At 48.5% G+C, this 22,843-nt stretch overlaps 1 protein-coding gene across 1 annotated transcript in view; it reads left to right on the forward strand.

The window, feature by feature from the left end:
- Positions 1-22,843, forward strand: part of LOC136614218 (leucine-rich colipase-like protein 1) — a 65,862-nt gene that overhangs the window by 12,626 nt on the left and 30,393 nt on the right. Inside the window, exons 2-3 of the mRNA XM_066594105.1 lie at positions 2,985-3,101; positions 11,632-11,754. Of these exons, the coding sequence (XP_066450202.1) occupies positions 2,985-3,101; positions 11,632-11,754 (240 nt within the window). The remainder of the gene's footprint in view (positions 1-2,984; positions 3,102-11,631; positions 11,755-22,843) is intronic.

The following is a 22,843-nucleotide window of genomic DNA, read 5'->3' on the forward strand; positions in this document are numbered from 1 at the left end:
CCTCGTCATGGCAGACGCAATTCTAAATAGACATGAGCGTGGTGTGGCATGAGGGCAGCTGAAGGCTGCGCAGGGACACTTTGGTGTGCGCTGTGGGGGGGAGGGGGGGCGGTTGGGCAGCATGTAACCCAGGAGAAGTGTCAGTGGAGTGTCATGCAGGCAGTGATTGTGCTTTGTTGGAGGTAGTGTGGTGCTTAGCAAAGGTATGCCATGCTAATGAGGGCTTTTCAGAAGTAAAAGTTGTTGGGAGGGGGGGGGGGCACTCTTGCCGGTATTGTGGCTTAATAGTGGGACCTGTGAACTTGAGATGCAGCCCAACATGTAGCCCCTCGCCTGCCCTATCCGTTGCTGTGTCGTTCCCATCACTTTCTTGAATTGCCCAGATTTTCACACATGAAAACCTTAGCGAGCATCGGCGAAATACAAAAATGCTCCGGTCGCCCATTGACTTCAATGGGGTTCGTTATTCGAAACGAACCCTCGAACATCGCGGGAAGTTCGTTTCGAATAACAAACACCCGAGCATTTTGGTGTTCGCTCATCTCTAATTCTAAGTTACTAATTCCAACCCTACCAACATTCCCATAAAGAACAAGGCTTCGCCAATGAAGGTTACTAAAAGAAGTCAGTTTTTAAAAAGATGATCGGTCTCTTACTTCTGCCGTACCAAACAGTAGGTCCCCTACCTTACAATTTGAATTCCCACCTGTTCGTCTATGATTTCCATGCCTCTGACGGTTCCTATACGTCGCAGTTACAGTCTGAATCTTTGGGAGTGTGTTTTCCCGCTATGAAGCAAATAGCTCTTTGGCACCCAAGTGGATCTTCTCTCTCAGTCAATCAGTCTTAAAACCTAAGAGCTAGCAGGAGGTGAAATCACCCTCTTCTGACCCTCCAAATTCCAGATGATCCCCCAGAAATGTTGTAGAGTCCAATGACACCGGGCTGTTTCTTCAGAAAGCATAGACACTTTATTGCATCCATATATATGTGTCCAGTTGGAATAGTTTCTAAAAGACTGAACCAAAACAAAAGGAATCCACGCAGAGACATTCTTCCATCTAAAAGCAAACTAATTGGTTACATTTCACTACAGTGTTAAACAGGCGCAGTAATTCTTTAACTATACAATTGCTGTCATCTCCTACTCTAAAATAGGCATACTTCTGCCCTCCTTTTTACAACAACCCAGCTTACTTGCATTAACTCTGAGCCACCGTAGCTCAGTCAATCAGAAGTAGCGCAGGCTGCTCAATGCCGCCAGATGGAGAATGGAGGTTGTACCGTTAACGTCACCAGCAGCTGCAGAGTGTGAGAGAAAACAAACAGGGCGCCTCCGCTATAGGAGGCCGAGCTCCATGGTCAGGACTCTGAGGGGCTCTGTCTCTCGTGTTAGTGTTGGGGAATCAGCCGACCAGGATGGGGAGCAGTCAGAGAGCCGAGCAGGATCACAGCAGAGAGAGGCAGAGACGCTAGGTGAGGTCACTTCAGAGTAAAAGACGCCACCACTTCTAGTCCAGAAAATACAGTATATGTCACACACGCATGTATACATATCACACACTGTATATACCATCTAAACACATATACCAAATAGATGTTGTTAAACAGCACTAAAATAGTATGAAAATGAAACTTTAGAGAAATGCACACGTTTCATAGGAGCCATTTACAGTGTTTAACCCTTTCCTGACATTTACCCTAATGAAAAATGTCAGATTTAAAAAAAACAAACTGTGCTGTCAATAAGATCAAAGCAAGCTGCGAGAGGAAGGAGTTAAAAGCTAAAAAGAAAAACCTGCAAGAGCGAATAGGCAGCGTCACACCCTTTTTGGAAGCATTTCTGACCCTAAAAACATAACTAAAAAAGCTTGAAATTTCCTCACTTGTGTTTTTAAGACGGCTTTTTTGGGTGTCTTTTTAAGGTCACATTTTTACATGCTTCATCCACGGGGATGAAGGAAACTCCTGCCACAGCTGTCGCTGCTGTCGCTAGCCCCATTGAAACCATTTGCAATATGCCGGTTCTATACCGGCCTCTTTCTTGCGCTGCGAGATTTTTCTCGTGCTCTCGCAGCGCAAGAAAGAAAATCTCACCAGTGGGTGGGAGCCCTTACAGGGGAATCATACATCTTGTGAGATGGAGGCCTAATAGCCCAAGCCCTTTCAGAACGCTTGGCAATTCTCCGGGGAGTCTGGTAGGTCTCCTTTTTTCCAAAGAGCCTCCTGGGTTTTCTGGTAGAGTTGGCGTCTACAGATGTAGCAAAGTTTAACTTGTCTGTAATAACTTTCTGCTACAAGTTATGTTGTTTTCAGCCATTAAAAAGCTATTGTTCTCTTATAGACGCCGACACTTGTGTCAGTTATTATATGTGGCAGCAGCAGCTTCTGTATTGTGTTATTATGAAATGTAATGACCACTTGTCTGTTTGTATGAGTGTGAGTGCTTGGCTCCCTAGCGATTTCATAGCCCCACCTCTGGTGACATCATAGCCTTGCTCCTGGCTACGCCATAGCTTCGCTCCCTGGCGCCATTACGGCAGGTCCTAAAACACTGAGAATACAACTAAGCCACTATTATGTCAGACACAACTCAGCGGTCTTGACAGAACACACTGACCTACCTCCACCACAGGGATCTGGTAGGCTGAAGGACCTGTGGGGATGTCCCTGCTGTGTTTGTTCCAGCTGTGTTTGTCTTGTGTGGTAATCAAGCTGCTGTGTGTGTGATGTGCGACCAGAAACACTGCTGCTATAATGTCCTAATAATTACTAGTCTTCTATAAAAGGCATCCTTCCAAGAGACTTCAGCAGCATGCGGTAGAATTGACAACTGCGAATCCCAGAGATCTCCCCTAATCCTGGAAATCTTAAGGATATTCCCGGGTGACAAGTATGAATCGTCTTTACTTCCTCATGTGAAATAAATGTGAAAACTTATAAACAAATTCACTGAATATTTATTTTCTCTGTTTTACATTTAGCCCTTCGCAAATCAATGTACGAGAAGTTCTGACTGTAGGAGCCGATGTTGCTTCAGATTTTTGGGCGTCGGTCTATGTGTTCCACGCGACTTGCCAGATCTCAGCTGTATCGGCCTGGTGAGTACCTGTACCCGGTTGTTATATGGTGCGCAGAGGACAGACTAGTACGATTCCCCGTTCATGCCGGCCTTAGGCTACTCTCACACACGTGCTTTATACTGTTATTAATGCAGTGTTTTGAACGCCCCGATAATTGAGATACAACACTCCCCTTGATTTCAATGGGGCCCTTCAGACCTGCACTCGAATACATTTTCTAAAACGCGATTTTTGTGTGCTGACTGCTCTATTTTGACGCGTTTTCAAACTTTTTGGTTCAACTGGTTTTATTGAGAAATAATATGCAAATTATTACGAGCTGTTCAGCTAGAAAATTCCCCTCGCAGGGGGTGCAATAAAGAAATATCCCAATGAAAACAAAACAATTAAACAATTAACTTCCACAGGTCAGTTTATACGAAATCTAAAGTATTTCCGTTACATTTTTAAAAATTCTTCTTTCTCTTCTTTTGAGGGGAATGTGAGACTAAGACTAGGACTACGGTTTTGGCATATGTCCCGTTCTACACATTCCTTCTGCTTGTTTTCTATCTCATAATGAGTACTCTGGGAAGCCCAGGTACAGCCAAAGAAGCACACCATGGTTGCCAGGTTTTTAGGAACAACTCCATTTTGTCTTCTCTCATGGCCGACAGTTCTCCATATAGCATCATTCTTGAAACCCTGGCGACAATTGGGTTAACTAGAAGAGTGGGTAAAAGCCATTAAGAGGCAATGTATATTCCAGCAGCCATACAGGTGTACTGCGAGAGGTAATGCTGTTGATCATTGAACCCCATAGGTTTGTCAGCCAGGAGACAAAGGGGTGGAGAGAGGGGGAATGGTTTGCCCAGGACTCTGGATATAAGGTTAGGCATCTGCCTCCAGAGGAACCTCACCCCCTGGCATGTCCACCATATGTGAGAGGGCATCCCCAGGGAGTTATAGCTCCTGAAACAATTTGGTGCAGTACTTGGGGAATACTTGCGGATTATCGATGGAATCAAATATGTCCTGTGAAGTATTTTTAATGATGTTTCAGCAAGAGTTACCTGATGGCTTCTCTTTGATATAAAGGTGCAGCAGTGATGCCATCAAGGTATGGAGAGTGAGATGTTTAGATCTGTTTCCCAGCGTAGCATAAATGGAAGCTTACTTCCCAGTGCTGGCTTGTTCATATTGGTGTACAGGGAGGGTATCACGCTGGACTGAAGGGGGGACCATAGACAAAGTCTTTCAAAGCCAGTGGGCTTTACAGCGGGGTTGTTGTTACTTTTTAGGGTTCAAATGAAACTGTATATTTGTAATAGTTTCATCCAGAGACGTCCTGGGATGCAGTATTTATCTAGGAGTTCTTGTGGTGTAAGGAGTTTGCACTGTGCCATGAAATGGAAGAATAAAGTTAGGCCTCTGTTTCACCACTATAGGAAGCTGTTTTCTTGGGAACTTAAGTCAAACACTTGATTGAGGATAATGGGTAGCAAGGGGGAATATTTGACATCAGCAGGAACTTGAATCTGCACCTCCCCCAGATGAGAAAGAGATGGTATGTTAGTGGTAATAGGTGTTGGGTGGATTGGGGCTATAAGAGATGTTTCTATTTCTACCCATAGAGGAACCCTTAGGCCAGAGGACATGGGGGAATTTGTGACAACTGGGCTGCCAAGAAGTATTTTTGCAGATTAGAGACTGATAGGCCTCCAACATTTTTATGGAGGTGCATAACTTTTTGTTTGATGTGGGGTCTCTCGTTATACCAAGATTGCCTGTTGCATTTCCTTTAGGTTGGCGCTGGGAACAATGATGGGGAGACATCTGAAAAGGTAGAGGAGGCAAGATGGTACTGTCATTTTGATGGCATTTCTCCTACCCAGGAGAGGGTGGGTTGGTCCCATTTTTTCATACCAGCTTTGATTGTGTGTGTGTGCAGGGGTCCATTTATATAGTGAGTCTAGGGAGAGAGAGAGTTTGATACCTAAATAGGTAATGTAGTGTGGGGGTGTCTGAAAGCCAAAGTTAAGCTTTATGAGTTTTTGCGTGTGTGAGGGTAGATTATTAAAAGGGCTTTTGTTTTATCAATATTGACTACTAGGCTAGACGTTTCGGCAAAGGTATCAAGTGTAGCCATTAAGTTTGGGAGTGACGTGAGGGGCTTGGTACGGGTGAGAAGAATGTCATTTGCAAATAGATTAAATTTATAATTTTGTTTCCCTATCTCAATGCCTGAAATGTTTGGGTTACTTCAAATAATACAGACCAGGGCTTCCATTGTCAGGGCAAAGAGGGCAGGGGACAGAGGGCATCCCTCTTATATACCTCCTCGTATGGGTATTGTCGGAGATTTTGAACAGGGAAGTTTCAGCTGTGCAAAAGGAATAGAGTATATGGCATGTAAGGCTGTGACATAAGCTCCATGGATACCAACTTTCTTTAGTACCGCAAAAAGATAGTCTCAAGAGAGACTGTCAAAAGCTTTTTCAATATCCAAAGCTAGGACTACCAGTGGGACTTTTTGCAGATGCGAGGCATGGATGAGATTTAGTATGTTTCTTACATTGTCTGGGGCCTGGCAAACTGGGATAAATCCGACCTGATCTCTATGTATCAGAGAGGGGAGATAGCAGTTAAGTCAGGCGGTAAATATACTTGTGAGGATTTTATAATCTCAATTTAGTAATGAGATTGAATGGTAATTTTTAGGGGAGGCAGGGTCTTTATCCGGTGGGCCCTCAAAAGTTCCTTAGGGGTATCTTTTCCAGATAATATGTCATTATAAAAGAGTGCTAATGGATGGGATAGAAATGTACAACATTTTTTGTAGTAGAGGGCTGTCAATCCATCTGGACCGGGTGCTTTGCCTAATTTGAGATTTTTCATAGTCTTCTCCACCTCCTCCTCAGTGATTGGATGGTTAAGCTGTTTGTTTTGTTGTGAGGTAATTTTCGGGAGTGAGATAGTTTTCAGTAAATCTGACGTAGTAGAGTTTTTTGAGGTTTGTATTTATATAAGGCGCTATAGAAATTGTAGAATGTTTCAGAAATTTTATCTGAGTTCGAGGTGGAAGAGCCATTTTCAGATCTGATGGAATGAACTGTGCAAATTCTTTCTTTTGTCCTTAGTCTCGTTGCTAAAATTTTGTCCGGTTTATTGGCAAATCTTAAATAGGTAGCTTGGGTCCAGTGGAGGGCTTCTTCTGCCAAGGAAGTATACAGGAGGTTAAGTTTTAATTTTGTATCTTTAATGTATTTTATTAATGATATGCTAGGTTCTTGCTGGTTGGCTAGTTCCAGCAGAGCGAGACGTCTCTCCGGCACAAGTTGAGTTTGTTTTTTTTCTCTTTTTATGGGAAGCAATTTGGGAGATCTGACCCCTCATGTAAGCCTTATGGGCCAGCCAAATCCAAACTGGTTGCAAGTTGCCATTATTGTTTGTTGCAAAATATGTCATGAGCTGATTTGTTATCTTTGCAAGAGATATGGGGCCTTTCAGCAGAAATTCGTTGAGCCTCCATCTCCTGGGGAAAAATGGGGTACCTTGGTTCAAAAAGTGGGATATGACCATGTCATGTTCTGGCCACGCACAGGGAATGTGCTCCACTTGTGCTAGTGCTGACAGAAGGTGAGTGAAGGCAAGCGTCCAGTCGATACGAGAATATGATTTAGGTGGGGCTGAGGAAAAGGTATAGCCTCTTTTAAAATTGCGTGCCTCCACACATCAGCCAGAGCCAAGTTCCCCAGGATGGAGGCCAGTGTTGACCTCTGTGATGCACTTAATTTGTCTGGATTGGAAGAGGAACGATCCAGAGCAGGGGAGAGTACAGTGTTAAAATCACCCATCACAGGGTATCTTGTAAGATGATGACTCTGCCATGTGGGTCTATCTCTGCTTTGTTTATGGTGGGGGGGAGTGAGTTGTGTAGGATAATAGAAACAACCTGGTGCGTCTTGGTGGCTACTGATGAGTATGCTTGTGTGTATTGGGAGTGGAAGTATTTAGGGGCTGAAGTGGTGGATAAGTGGGTCTTCTGTAGACAGATGACATCTGGCTTGTATTTAAGATACTGAAAAAAAGCCTTTCTCTTTTTTAATGGGGAATTAAACCCTTTAACATTATGGGAAATTATTAAGACCATTGTGGCGGTAAGCTGGGAGCTGAGTAAGCCTAGTTTTCCCAAAGAAGAGGCGAAGGTCGTTCGCTACTTGTGTGGAAACAACATCAAACATAAGTAACTCAGCAGAATGAAATATGTGAGCAAACTTAATAAAAAAAACAATATTAGGTCTATGGACCCAAGGTAGCCCAGGCTAAGTGCACCTCCAAATAAATATGTGAGGCGCATCTAAATTCTCAATGGGAAGGAGCATCAAATCTCTCTGTCCTAGCAAGTTCTTAAAATATGTAAGATTTAAACTAAATAACCAGCTGACCGGAAGAGCTGGTCAGTAAACCATTTAACTATGTCCGGGATTTAGTAAGCCAAGAATTAGAAAACCTTAACCTTTCAGTATTTAAACAAAGTCTGTTCATACGTATCTTGTTTCATAGGTTCTGGTTGCGTTGCAGTGGAACTGGCTCATTTCAACGTGGTCTTTCGTCCAGGTGCAGGTTGGCCATTGAGGTCTAGGCGGTGGGTTACTGCCAGGATCGTAGGGAATTCCTTCCTCTTCTAGCATACATTTCCCTTCTTCCAGGTTAATGCGAACAGATAGTGCAAACGGGAAGTTCCATCTATACTTTATGTTCACCTGCTATAGTGCTGAGGTGATGGGTTTTAGGATCTTCTTTTTGCCAGGGTAGAGGAAGCAATGTCAGGGTACAACTGGATTGAAGGTGGAACGCCTGGAAGTGAGGGTGAGTTGCGAGCGGAGGATGGGATTTGGTCCTTCATCTCGGAGTAGTGGAGCTTCAAGATAATGTCTCTTGGGAGGTCAGAGTTGGGCAGGCTTAGTAAGGAAATGATGAATTCTGTCCATATGGAGGGTTTCCTTGTCAGCCGGCGGAGGAAGTGCAGAGAAGAGGTTGGTGGCCACTTCTTTTAAGTTAGTAATGCTCTCGGGGACGCCTCGAATCCTTAAATTTGAACTTCTGCTCCTGTTTTCGAGGTCTTCACATTTCAGCTCAAAAGCTTCAACCCTTGTTGATTGTTCATACCATTTGGCTCGCTCTTGGTCCAATGCATCGATTATCTCATCCATTTTTTGTTCAAGGTTATTTGTACGATGGCCTAGGTCAGAGATTTGCTTAGATATATCATGAAATGCTGATTGCAGCTCGCCCTGAAACATTTTTTTTTTACGTGGTTAAAGAGCTTTGAGTCTGCAGTGGAGAGGTCTGTAATTTGGGTGTTTTTCACTGGTTCACTAGCTTGGAATCAGAGTTTTGAGGAGAGAGAGCCATAGTGGTGGAAACAATAGGCTGAGATCCTGAGAAGAGTTCTGGAAGGGTACTTTGAGCTGACATTGTAAGCAATTTTTTTCTGTTCTGTTTGTTTTTGTCATTCTGAAGCCATAACCTGGAGGGAATAGCTTGGGGAGTGAGGATTGAAATATTCCAGTCAGCTGTCTAGGACAGAGTCAGGGCACAGATCAAGGGAGGATGGCAGTCATCCCAAAGGCCATGTATGAGCTCATCCCACGGGGTGATGGAGGGGCTCAGGCCAATTACAGCATGGGTTCCTCTATTATTTACAAGATTTTTACTTGTTGCTTTACTGAGTGATGACCGGAGGCAGGAGCCTGATATGTCCATCGTGGTTATTGGATTATTTTTCTGGGGAGGAAGGGAGGAGGGGATCCCACTGCTTTTTTAGGAGGCAGTCCTGCACTGATTTATTTGTCCTCTCCTGTACATGCTTGTGTGTGTTGCAGATGAAAGGGGGTCTATTCTTGCAGGCCACTTCAGTCTAGCAAGAATATATTGTAAGATATTGTTCCCTTAGTTGGCCACTGGGTGACAGCAGAGAACAACAAAGTCCTGCCAGCTGAAGACCAGGTTTCTATTTCTCCCCTCACTAATAGGGGGAGGCCAGGCAGCTTCACCCCTCTGGGCTATAGGTGTTGTATACCCAGGGGCACTTCACTGAGGACTGCCCTCCTTCCGCAGTTCCTCTCCCCTGCTACTTCCTTTCACTTTTTGTGCCCTCTCTCTACCCCCTGCAGCTGCGGGAGTACAACAGGAGGGACGCTGTCCGCTGTCCCCCGGCTCAAGATTGCGGCCGCCTGACGGGGAGGGGGTGGGGAGTGTCTGATCGCCCCACGGTCAGGCTCTTCCTGGGGATGCAGCGACTTAAGGAAAGCCGGTCCCGCTTTGCAGGGGGCCCGCTGCAGCAGGGGGCTCACACTAGATGGTGTCTGCTCGGCTGGCGATGATGGTCTTAGCTTCCTGGGGTACAGGGTTGTCCAGGAGGATGCAGTGAGCTGCATGGGGAGCCCGCGGTGGCCGAGGCCCCACAGGGCAGAAGCTGTCGGATGGAGCTGCCGCTGGCGGCAGTGTCACCTGGCCACGAGGAGCTAGGAGCAGGCTGCAGCTTCAGCAATCTAGGAACCTCTAGCTGGTCCCCACTCTGGACCACCTGATGAGGAAGGCTTAGGCTGGGTTCTCCTCGGGTGTTAGCACCCGGTGCTCGCCCTTGCGGGGATGTTCGGGCCTTGCGAGCGCAGTGGATCTCCGGTCTGTTTGGTCTCTAAATGTTTCCCTAAGGCCTCATGCCCACGGCCAGGTCAGATCTCGCTGCGAGATTCATGTAGTGGGAGGCGACTCATGCCCTCGAATTGACCTCAAACTCACTCGTCCGGCATCTTCTCCTCCGCTCTGCAGAGCGGAGCCAGCACATCATCAGTGCCATTTTTGTGTGGGCTTCTGCGAGGCCCGCACAGAAACAGAACATGCCTCCATTTGTTTACCGCACGGATTTTCATGCGGTCAAATCAGGGCAGTGAGCATAGGATGGCATTAAATTAATGCCATCCTATGTACAGCGTGCCATGGCGAGATTTCAGTGGAAAAAAATGCTGCAGAATTTCTGTCCATGGGCATTGGGCCTAACGCTGGAGGGTAAGATGCAGGGATTTGGGAGCCTGGCTCAGGTCCAGCAGAGGCAGGATGCTGATAGATCTTGTAAGGCAGGGACAGAGCTCTTGGAAGCCCAACCGTTCACCATTCAGACTAGGCCACGCCCCCGTTCATTTTCACAATTTTTAGCATACCTCATCACCCTCACAATGGTGGGGTGCGTTCAGAAATCACGTTAAACTATCCCGGCAAAATGTGATGCTGTGTGTAAGAGTTACCTTAAACTGTCAGATTAGCGCCATATTTTCCTGATGCGGCTCTGACAATTTAACCCACGAAAGATCTCTGAGACTGAGCTCTAGAATTCTGCTGCAGATTCTTGTGTGCATTCGCACGTGGATGTAACCTCTGTTACGGGACACATCCATGTGCGGCCGCCTGACGTGGTTTCATCACCAAGAAATGACGGGTCAATTATCTTTCCCGCAGTGCAGACTTGAAAATTTGCACAAGGAAACATCTGAATGATCCGCCTCCTGACTGTCTGTTTAACAACTAGTTAAATTGTCCATAGAATGTAAATCCAGGAGCGTCTTATCTTATAACCCTACAGCTGTTCCTCCTTTACTTCTCCTGGAACTGTATGATAAATACCTCCTCGGTGCTGGTACACATAGCAGTAGTGCGCCGCTCTTTACTGCTAATCATGTTTTGGGACGCACTGGTTCCACAGGTAACCTTTACCGCCTCGTGTTTTATCTGTACGAGCCTCACCGACAAACTGCATTGAACAACTGATACAATTTGAGGTAAAACCGCGTGCGGCGGGAGGTGTAGCGCCAGACAGGACATTCTCGGACCCTGAACCTCCGGCCTCACGCTGCGTCTATTTACAGATAATTCACTGTAAAGGAATGAAATCCACACAAAGATCCTGGTGGCAGTGATTATACACTTCCATTATAGGAATCCCTACTGCTCCCTACAGAAATAACTACTGGATGACAAGAATCCCCCCCCCCCTTATCTGTCATGGAGATGATACTCCAGCCGGGGGATCAGCTGATGCCTTCACTTACTGAGATGTTTATGCCCAAACATGGAATAAAAAAGGCACACTTCTACTGCACCTCCTGGCACATAGCTCTGCCTCCTGAGGGCCTCTGCCTCACTCATCATGATGTACTGGTGTTTCTATGGGATCTGCCTGCAGGGGCGCCACTGATCTCCAAAGGGAGGGCAGGATTTATGTGCAAACAAGGTCAGCAGGGCATCAGCATGTCCCTGGCTGCCTGCCATACATCCATCGGCCCGGGGGAGAGGAATATTTTTGTATAGGGTCCCTTCCGAGAGACTTCAGTGACGTACGGCAGATTTGACAACTATTCCGGTAATCAGGTCTCCCTTCTGCCTGGGAGTCTCCCCGATGTTACTGGAGAGTTGGCAAGTCTGTAACAGTCTTTACTTCCTCCTGTGATGTAAATGTGATGCCTTAGAAACAAATTCACTAATCATTTATTTCCTCTTTTACATTAAGGACATCGGAGATGAATGTTCTAACAACAGTGAATGTAAAAGCGGTTGTTGTGGAATTCGGATTCAGGATTCCATAGCCAAATGCATACCAAAAAGAGGACCGAATACGAAATGCATCGGCCCGGTGAGTACCTGCATGCCGCTGCTGTCCTGGTTTCTTCTCTGCATACAGTACAGTCTCATTCGCACGGTCTATAATCCGTCAGATCCGGGTCAGATTTATCCACGTAGATCTGACTGTTTAACCCTCGGTGGAATATTGCGGCTGAGCTTTGGGGTTCTGTGATCTTTTTGCATACAGATGGATTTATCTCCTGTCGGCGGGACAAATCCGTGTTCGCCAGCAGATCTCGTCTCTGCGGTAATTGTCAGGGCAATTATTTTTGCCGCATTACGGATTTGAAGATCTGCATGAAGAAAAATCTACTATATGAGCTACAGCACAGATCTGGGGAGCAGCGATAGAACACTAAAATGGCGCATTTCACCGCAAAATCGGGTGTGGAATCTGTGCTCAATTCAGTGGCAACATTCTGCCATGAGAAGGAGACCCGAGAGCCGTCCGTCCGTCTGCAGACAGATCTAAGTAACTATTTGTATTGGCCATAAAATAATAATCCTGAGGATCGTATATGATGCTGTTCCTCCATTACTCCTCCTGGAAGTGTATGAATAAGTACACACTCCGGGTACTTGTACACATAACAATAGTGTATGACGCTTTTTTTGCTGCATTTTCAATGCAGTTTTTGGGCACACGGCTATCACAGATAAAACATGTTATAACCGCGTGTTTCATCTGTACAAGCAATAAGCCGTAGTGTTAGCCAGCAGAGCAACATGTGCTGCGATGTAACGTCAGACGAGACATTCTCGGTAACAGGACCCCCGGCCTCACGCTGATATTACATTCTCCAAACAAAAGAAAACAACCAAACTTACTGATCCAAAGATAGAAGGCCAGGAACACCCCAGGTCCCCGCAGCAGGCAGAAATGGTATATGGGGGAGGGGCACCAGTGCAGAATACTGATGTACGACCGCTCTCACACCTACCGTACACTGGTGGGCTGCTAGTATTATACCTGCACATATATAAGGCTTGTATAGGGTGCCAGTCTCAGATACGTGTAGTGCACCATTCAGGGTTACAGACTATTAGTGACACCCCTACTATTATATAAGGCGGGCTGTCCTGTATATCCTAAGTGTACAAAGCACTGACACCCCGGGCCCCCCGCAGGAGGGGGATTTTTGGAAGCCATACCCCCCTCCTCTCGAGTAAGTGCCGTTCTCTCTCTTATGAACTTCTTGTGACAAGTCTGGTTTCATGCTTTACAGTTCAAGAGCGCAGAACTTTTTTATTTACAGTTTTCTTCAATTTTCCTCTTGGGGGAGATCCTCTATATAGAGAACCCCCCAATTGGCTCTGCAGCTCTCCCTATTTCTAGAGGATGTGAACTGTCCAGCAATTAAAGGGGTGGTCTCGCGAAACCAAGTGGGGTTATACACTTCCGTATGGCCATATTAATGCACTTTGTAATGTACATTGTGCATTAAATATGAGCCATACAGAAGTTATTCACTTACCTGCTCCGTTGCTAGCGTCCTCGTCTCCATGGTTCCGTCTAAATTCGCTGGCAGCTTGCTTTTTTAGACGCGCTTGCGCAGTCCGGTCTTCTCCATTCAGCACGAGCCGCTTCAGTGTGCTCCCCGCTACAGCTCTTCTGCGCATGCGCAGACGAGCTGTCACTGCTCGGGAGCGCGCTGAAGCGGCCATTCTGCACCATCCTCTGTTAGAGGAAGGTGCAGAAACTGGAGCTGCCCAGCGGAGAAGACCAGCCCAGCCCAGCCCAGCAGCCCCGAGAAGCCTCCCAGGTAAGTGATGGGTCGGGGGGGGGCTGCCGCTGCGCCGGGCTGCGCCGGGCTGCGCCGGGCTGCGCCGGGGGGGGGGGCTGCCGCTGCGCCGGGGGAGCTAGCGCTAGGCCGGGGGGGCTGTCGCTGCGATGGGGGGGGGGCTGTCGCTAGGCCGGGGGGGCTGTCGCTGCGCCGGGGGAGCTAGCGCTAGGCCGGGGGGGCTGTCGCTGCGATGGGGGGGGGCTGTCGCTAGGCCGGGGGGGCTGTCGCTGCGCCGGGGGAGCTAGCGCTAGGCCGGGGGGGCTGCCGCTGCGCCGGGGGAGCTAGCGCTAGGCCGGGGGGGCTGTCGCTGCGATGGGGGGGGCTGTCGCTAGGCCGGGGGGGCTGTCGCTGCGCCGGGGGAGCTAGCGCTAGGCCAGGGGGGCTGTCGCTGCGCCGGGGGAGCTAGCGCTAGGCCGGGGGGGCTGTCGCTAGGCCGGGGGGGCTGTCGCTAGGCCGGGGGGAGCTAGCGCTAGGCCGGGGGGGCTGTCGCTGCGCCGGGGGAGCTAGCGCTAGGCCGGGGGGGCTGTCGCTGCGATGGGGGGGGCTGTCGCTGCGCCGGGGGAGCTAGCGCTGGGGAGCCGGGGGCTAGCGCCGGTTACCTGCTGTCTGGTCGGCGGCTGCGGGGCGTCTGGTCGGCGGCTGCGATGCGTCCGGTTGCCATGGAGACACAGCTGGCGGCGTCTCGGGAGCGCGCACGTCGGGCTGCAGCGAGCGACTGGGAAAGAGCCGGCGGCCATCTTGAGGAAACTTTTATAACTTGCTGAAACGCTGGAACGGTAAGTACGAACCAGCTAGAAATGTCATTTACAGGGGGGCTTAGTAATGTGTGTTTAATGGGGGGGACTGGGCAAAAAAAAAAATTAACTGCTTCCTCGAGACATCTCCTTTAACTAATTGGTGACCTGAAGGTAGGGTCGGGACATCGACACAAAAACATCGATAGGCAATAGTATCGCCTATCGCTGAACAAACTATCGATTATTGTAAAATATCGGTGGAAAAATATCAATATTTCGATATATCGACTTTTTAAAATGCTGTATAAAAATAAAACCGGTTTAGGGTTAATAAAGCATCAATCAACAACAAACATTATAAATCTCTTATAAAGCTTTAAACTGTTGAATTTATTACTAACTTCTAACTATTAATAACAGGAAAATAGATTAAAGTACGAATGAAAATAAACAATTACAGATGAAACATAGAATTAAGATTCGGAATATGAAAAGAGGTTTTTTATCATTGGCCCCAATAATCGTTATCTAATGAGCCAAGTAATATTAATTTGCTGGCATGCTCTCCCTTCACAATGCTCCTTCGAGGAGACAGAATTTCACCAGCTTGACCGGGAGTGCAGAAAGATGATGGCGGTAAACACACTGAAACAAGGTCCTGCCAGTGACAAGGAAGCCAGAAGCTGGCCGCTGGACCTGGCGGGATGTGAGCATGATCTCTGTGTGTTTGTGGGGCTGCGTGCCCTGCATTTTTTCAAGTTGCCGCTGAGGGACCAACGGTCTCCATGGCAACTTGCAAGCAATGCAGGGCCTGGTAAGGCAAAGGCAGTGCCCCGAATGCAATTGTGATTGCGCTAGACGGGCCTCCTATCTTTTCTCTGGGCACTGCGTTGGCGTTGGATGCTGAATGCACGACATGTCGCGTCTCCTTTTCTGGACGCGACCTTTGCACGTTCAGCGCAGTCCTCCATCTGCATGTGGAAATGCTTTCATTTAGAAAGCTTTGCCCACAGCCATCGTGTTAGACGCAAGCATTCAGAGCCTGCGTCTAACGCAATGAACAAACGCTTGTGGAAAAGGGGCCGAAGACCCCACTATTCTGAGAGTCGATTTGCCTGCAGCAAACCTTATTTTGATGTCCCAACCTTACCTGAAGGCGCTTTCTGAACGTTGTTTGCACAATTGGATCTTTAAGCGATTAATGGTGTGGAAAGAGGCTGCATAACTGATACAGACATACTATACATTCAGGAAACACATTAAACAAAGAAGATGTATTTAAGCTAACACACAAGTGGTTTCCCCATGTTTTTCCTCTTCTGCAATACATAGTGAATGTGGAGTGTCCATAGCTATCAAGGATACAATTGTATTTTCTGTCCATTTAGTGATCTTGGATATCAATCGGCGTTACGCTATACTGATATACTCTATTAACAGCACTAAGTACACTCTAGCCTCAATACATGCCCCTAATTCTAAGCAGCATACTATCATTAAAAACTATAGACCAGGTTAAAGTTGGTCCATTAGGACTATTGGGTGACTTCAATAAAACTCTATGGCCCTTAGTGGACACATCATCCACTACTCAGATTACAGACCAACCTGCTTCCATTGTTCCCCTACTAAACAGTAAGAATCTCTTTGATATTGGGCATCTACAGCATCCAACTAAGTGCAATTATACCTTTTTTAATTTCAATAAATCTTTGGTATGCTGTTGGGTAGCGTAGCATAGTAACAGTTTTACATTGTCATAGAGTTGCAGGCCTAAACATCACATTTTCCTTCTTTTCCATACCTAAACATAAACATATCAAACAACATAAGGAGCAGGAAAGTAGGAAAGAAGGGTGGGGCAAGGAGGGAAGTATGTTCTGAGATCTGCATACATTCTAACCGAAGAAAGCTCTCCAATTGCCAAACCTATATAGAAGCGTATTGTAACAAGTCGGGGTTGACTCGCCTCTGGATCGGCGTCCACACGGTTAGGAAGTGGCGCACCTCACACAAAAATAGGCTCCAGCAGTCTGAAATTTCTTTAAATCTGGCTCCTGCCAGCCTTTATTCGCAGCACATCACAAATGATAAACGGTCCATATGGGCCTTTTCCCCAGTCTCTGCTACCTTAGTGGCCTGCTCTGCTTCAGCAGTTTCACCTTCTGCCTTCTCGTTGGCCTCTTGTAATTCAGAGGATTGCTCACCCTCCATCTGTAGCTCAGCTCTCACTTTCTCAATGACTTTCCAGTTGGACACCATCTGCCATTGATAACCAAGCTCCACACTAATGTTTTCTACTTCCTGCTGAAGACTCACTGTAAATGTTTCAATTTAATCATAGATATCAGTTTGAAAAAAAAAACAACTGATTTTTCACTTTCACTCCTTCTAGGATTTCACTGTCTTGCTCTTCAACCGTGACCCAGCATGCAGGGTTCTCATCCAGTTTCTTTTCCAGAACTGACACCTGCGCCTGAAGTGATGCAATCTGTTCTGACAGATTCCTCTTAGTTTCTGCATCTTTCTCTTACTGCTTGAGGAACACATCTCTCTCATCTTGCATAGTCTTCAAGTGTGCACTAAGACCAAGCCTCTGCTGAGTCTCCTCTTGCACCAGCCTCTGAGACTTCTCAGTCTGAGCTTTCAACTCCACCTGCAGTCTATTCAGCTTCTCAGACAACTCTATCTGCACTTGGTCACCTTCAGTAACTTTTACTTGTAGCTCTTGAAGCGGTTACTGCATTTTCCTTGCATTCAAATTCATGTTTGTCTTCCAACAATCCCTTCCCCTTTTCGGTCAGATTAGCACACTCACTTTTCAATGTTTCTTTCACTTTTTCACTTTGCGCCAACTGCTTGGACACTGCCCCCATAACTAGAGCATGACTCCGTTCCAGCTCCTGGATCTGGGTTTCCTGTAGTTCAGCTTTCTCATCCAAGCTCATCTGTAGCTGCGACACCAGTCTCTCATGGAGCGCTTCCTGGTTTTCTTTGTAATCCAGTCTGTCTTTCAGGATCTCTGCTTGCTTCTCTGCCTGACTGCAAGCAGCTTACTCTATTTCCAGCTTTCTCTTGAGCTTTTTCTTTTTCCTGAATATTAAGCAAGCGTTCTATTTCTATCTCACTCTGGACCTCAGGAACTGCACTGAGAACCTCACCTGTCCCACTAGGAGCAGCCCTTTTTTTCTTTTTTGCATCTTTAGTACTACTTGTCAACTCACTCTTTAGTTTGCTTTCACTACTCCTCTCTATTACTAGAGGAGTAGTTGTGCTAACTCCCCCATGGGTGTTGGCTGCACTGCCTGTAGAAACCTGTTTACACCCTGACTTACTTCGGGGAACATAACACCACATATTAGGCACGTCATATAGCAAACACATCCCACAATCTCCCACACATGACAATTCAAGGTTAATGGATGACAGTTAACATTGTGCAGATTCCTCTGCACAGACCTTCAACAAAGACGTATTATGCAGCATTTTAACTACTTTGGCATCAATTCTTTCACTGTCAAGTCCATACCGCACAGAACCCACAGTCTTTTTAGTGGCCTCAGCACTCCATGGAGTCTTCTCTGGATTTTTGTCACAGTCCTTTTGTGAGGACTGTTGGGAACAATCACATTAGACACCCCCAGCATGGCTCTTTTTGGTTGCCTCCCGCAATGACCGCTATTTTGATTTCTCAGTCCTAAAAATAGACATATGCAACAAGTTCACTAACTTGCCTCCCAGATGTCCTCAGTCTGGTCCTTTGTTGCTCCCATAGCAACCGCAGTTTTTCGGGCTCCTGGGCCTTTAAATACTGTTCCAGCAGCAACTGTACATTCGGCCTCCTGGCCCTTTAAACTGCTTCAAGTAGACGTTTGTCACCACTAAGGCAGCCACATCTTCAGCCTCCTGGCTCTTTACCAGCTGCCTGCAACGTTTTGTCGCCTCATGGTAACTGCTCATTCAGCCTCCTGACTCTTTACATACTTTGCTTTGTACTTCACTCTACTTTGTCCCAGCACATCCTCTGCCATATGTAACAAGTCAGGGTTCACTCACCTCTGGATCGCCATCCACACGGTTAGGTAGTGACTAGAGATGAGCGAACGTGTTCTTCCGAGCTTGATATTCGTGCGAATATTAGGGTGTTCGGGATGTTCTTTATTCGTAACGAACACCATGCGGTGTTCTGGTTATTTTCACTTCCTTCCCTGAGACGTTAGCGCGCTTTTCTGGCCAATTGAAAGACAGGGAAGGCATTACAACTTCCCCCTGTGTTGTCCCAGCCCTATACCACCCCCCTGCTGTGAGTGGCTGGGAAGATCAGGTGTCACCCGAACATAAAAGTCGGCCCCTCCCGCGGTTCGCCTCAGATGCGGTGTGAGTTAGATGAGGGACAGTGCTGTTTGTACCGGAGCTGCTGTAGGGAAAGAATTGGTAGTTAGTGTAGGCTTCAAGACCCCCCAAAGGTCCTTATTAGGGCCACTGATAGCTGTGTGTTGGCTGCTGTTAGCAGTGGCAAATTTTTTTTTTCTCAAAATCGCCTCTGCAGACCGTTGCACCTGGCATTAGGGACAGAAGTGCTGCATAGGCAGGGAGAGTGTTAGGAGTGAGTGTAGCCTTCAAGAACCTCAACGGTCCTTTCTAGGGCCATATTTATCCGTGTGCAGTACTGTCCAGGCTGCTGTTAGCTGTGCTGCATTTTTTTTTGCTTCTCAAAATCGCTTCTGCAGAGCATTCCACCCTCCATTGATACTGCAGGGAAAGAATTGTATAGGCAGGGCCCCAACACAGTTGTTATTCATTGAATATACGCAGTGCTGCCTTTTGGTGCCAAAAAACTGAAAACAAATCTATTTGTCCAGCCTCTGTCCGTCCTAAGGGCTGTGGACACGTGTGAGCTGCGTGAACAACATTGCTAAATCAGACGCACCCAGCTACGCTTTACTGCTGGCTTCGCCATTTGCTTTCCTTAATTGGGAAAAAATACCTGCTCTCCAAGAGTTATAATAACTCTGCTACCCTCACGTTCTGTGACACATAAGCAGGGACACAGCACAGTTATTAAACTTCTCATGTTCATTGAATATACGCAGTGCTGCCTTTTGGTGGAAAAAAACTGAAAACAAATCTATTTGTCCAGCCTCTGTCCGTCCTAAGGGCTGTGGACACGTGTGAGCTGCGTGAACAACATTGCTAAATCAGACGCACCCAGCTACGTTTTACTGCTGGCTTCGCCATTTGCTTTCCTTAATTGGGAAAAAAATACCTGCTCTCCAAGAGTTATAATAACTCTGCTACCCTCACGTTCTGTGACACATTAGCAGGGACACAGCACAGTTATTAAACTTAGATAATTCATTCACTAGAGGCAGTGGGGCCTTTCGTTTTCCAAAAAGGGCAAAAATTATATTTGGCCTGCAGTCTTGCGCCAATTTATTTCCTGCCTGTGAAATCAAATCACTGGTAATACAGCATGCTGAGGGGTAGGGGTAGGCCTAGAGGACGTGGACGCGGCCGAGGACGCGGAGGGCCAAGTCAGGGTGTGGGCACAGCCCGAGCTCCTGATCCCGGTGTGTCGCAGCCGACTGCTGCGCGATTAGGAGAGAGGCACGTTTCTGGCGTCCCCACATTCATCGCCCAATTAATGGGTCCACGCGGGAGACGGTTATTAGAAAATGAGCAGTGTGAGCAGGTCCTGTCCTGGATGGCAGAAAGTGCTTCGAGCAACCTATCGTCTACCCGCAGTTCTGCGCCGTCCACTGCTGCCAGTCCGAATCCTCTGTCTGCTGCTCCTCCTTCCTCCCAGCCTCCTCACTCCACTACAATAACACCTGCTCAGGAGCGGGAACACTCCCAGGAACTGTTCTCGGGCCCCTTGCCTAGATTGGGCAGCAGCGGTTCCTCTCCCACCAGAGGACTTTATCGTCACTGATGCCCAACCATTCGAAAGTTCCCGGGATCCGGGGGAAGAGGCTGGGGACTTCCGCCAACTGTCTCAACAACTTTCTGTGGGTGAGGAGGACGATGACAATCAGACACAGTTGTCTTGCAGTGAGGTAGTAGTAAGGGCAGTAAGTCCGAGGGAGCAGCGCACAGAGGATTCGGAGGAAGAGCAGCAGGACGATGAGGTGACTGACCCCACCTGGTGTGCAACGCTTACTCAGGAGGACAGGTCTTCAGAGGGGGAGTCAAGGGCATCAGCAGGGCAGGTTGCAAGAGGCAGAGCGGTGGCCAGGGGTAGAGGCAGGGCCAGACCGAATAATCCACCAAGTGTTTCCCAAAGCGCCCCCTCGCGCCATGCCACCCTGCAGAGGCCGAGGTGCTCTAAGGTCTGGCAGTTTTTCACAGAGACGCCTGACGACCGACGAACAGTGGTGTGCAACCTTTGTTGCGCAAAGCTCAGCCGGGGAGCCAACACCAACAGCCTCACCACCACCACCATGCGCAGACATATGATGGCCAAGCACCCCACAAGGTGGGACGAAGGCCGTTCACCGCCTCCGGTTTGCACCCCTGCCTCTCCCCCTGTGCCCCAACCTGCCACTGAGATGCAACCCCCCTCTCAGGACACAGGCACTACCGCCTCATGGCCTGCACCCACACCCTCATCTCCGCTGTCCTCGGCCCCATCCAGCAGTGTAGTTCAGCGCACCGTTCAGCCGTCGCTTGCGCAAGTGTTCGAGCGCAAGCGCAAGTACGCCGCCACGCACCCGCACGCTCAAACGTTAACCGTCCGCATAGCAAAATTCATCAGCCTTGAGATGCTGCCGTATAGGGTTGTGGAAACTGAGTCCTTCAAAAGTATCATGGAGGCGGCGGCCCCGCGCTACTCAGTTCCCAGTCGCCACTACTTTTCCCGATGTGCCGTCCCAGCCCTGCACGACCACGTCTCCCGCAACATTGTGCGCGCCCTCACCAACGCGGTTACTGCCACGGTCCACTTAACTACGGACACGTGGACAAGCACAGGCGGGCAGGGCCACTACATCTCCCTGACGGCACATTGGGTGAATTTAGTGGAGGCTGGGACAGAGTCAGAGCCTGGGACCGCTCACGTCCTACCCACCCCCAGAATTGCGGGCCCCAGCTCGGTGGTGGTATCTGCGGAGGTGTATGCTTCCTCCACTAAAGCACCCTCCTCCTCCTCCTCCTCTGTCTCGCAATCAAGATGTGTTAGCAGCAGCATGTCGCCAGCAGTCGGTGTCGCGCGGTGTGGCAGCACAGCGGTGGGCAAGCGTCAGCAGGCCGTGCTGAAACTACTCAGCTTAGGCGATAAGAGGCACACGGCCCACGAACTGCTGCAGGGTCTGACACAGCAGACCGACCGCTGGCTTGCGCCGCTGAGCCTCCAACCGGGCATGGTCGTGTGTGACAACGGGCGTAACCTGGTGGCGGCTCTGCAGCTCGGCATCCTCACGCACGTGCCATGCCTGGCCCACGTCTTTAATTTGGTGGTTCAGCGGTTTCTGAAAAGCTACCCACGCTTGTCAGACCTGCTCGTAAAGGCGCGCCGGCTCTGCGCACATTTCCGCAAGTCCCACACGGACGCTGACACCCTGCGCACCCTGCAACATCACTTTAAGCTGCCAGTGCACCGACTGCTGTGCGACGTGCCCACACGGTGGAACTCTACGCTCCACATGTTGGCCAGGCTCTATGAACAACGGAGAGCTATAGTCGAATACCAACTCCAACATGGGCGGCGCAGTGGGAGTCAGCCTCCTCAATTCCTTTCAGAAGAGTGGGCCTGGTTGGCAGACATCTGCCATGTCCTTGGTAATTTTGAGGAGTCTACCCAGGTGGTGAGCGGCGATGCTACAATCATTAGCGTCACCATTCCTCTGCTATGCATCTTGAGAAATTCCCTGCAAACCATAAAGGCAGCTGCTTTGCGCTCGGAAACGGGGGCGGGGGAAGACAGTATGCCGCTGGATAGTCAGGGCACCCTCCTGTCTATTTCTCAGCGCGTACAGGAGGAGGAGGAGGAGCATGAGGAGTATGAGGAGGAGGGGGAAGAGACAGCTTGGCCCGCTGCTGACGGTACACCGGCTGATTGCCTGTCATCCTTTCAGCGTGTATGGCCTGAGGAGGAGGAGGAGGAGGAGGATCCTGATAGTGATCTTCCTAGTGAAGACAGCCATGTGTTGCGTACAGGTACCCTGGCACACATGGCTGACTTCATGTTAGGATGCCTTTCTCGTGACCCTCGCGTTGCACGCATTCTGGCCACGACGGATTACTGGGTGTACACACTGCTCGATCCACGGTATAAGGAGAACCTGCCCACTCTGATTCCCGAAGAGGAAAGGGGTTCGAGAGTGTTGCTATACCACAGGACCCTTGCGGACAAGCTGATGGTAAAATTCCCAGCCAACAGCGCTAGTGGCAGAAGGCGCAGTACCGAGGGCAAGGTAGCAGTGGATGTGCGTAGATCGAGCAGCATGTACATCCCAGGCAGTGCAACAGTCTTTAAGGGCCTGGCCAGCTTTATGGCTCCCCACCAAGACTGTGTCACCGCTCCCCAGTCACGGCTGAGTCGGCGGGAGCACTGTAAAAGGATGGTGAGGGAGTACGTAGC

Source organism: Eleutherodactylus coqui, chromosome 1 (genome assembly GCF_035609145.1).
Source record: "Eleutherodactylus coqui strain aEleCoq1 chromosome 1, aEleCoq1.hap1, whole genome shotgun sequence".
NCBI classification, from domain to species: Eukaryota; Metazoa; Chordata; class Amphibia; order Anura; family Eleutherodactylidae; genus Eleutherodactylus; species Eleutherodactylus coqui.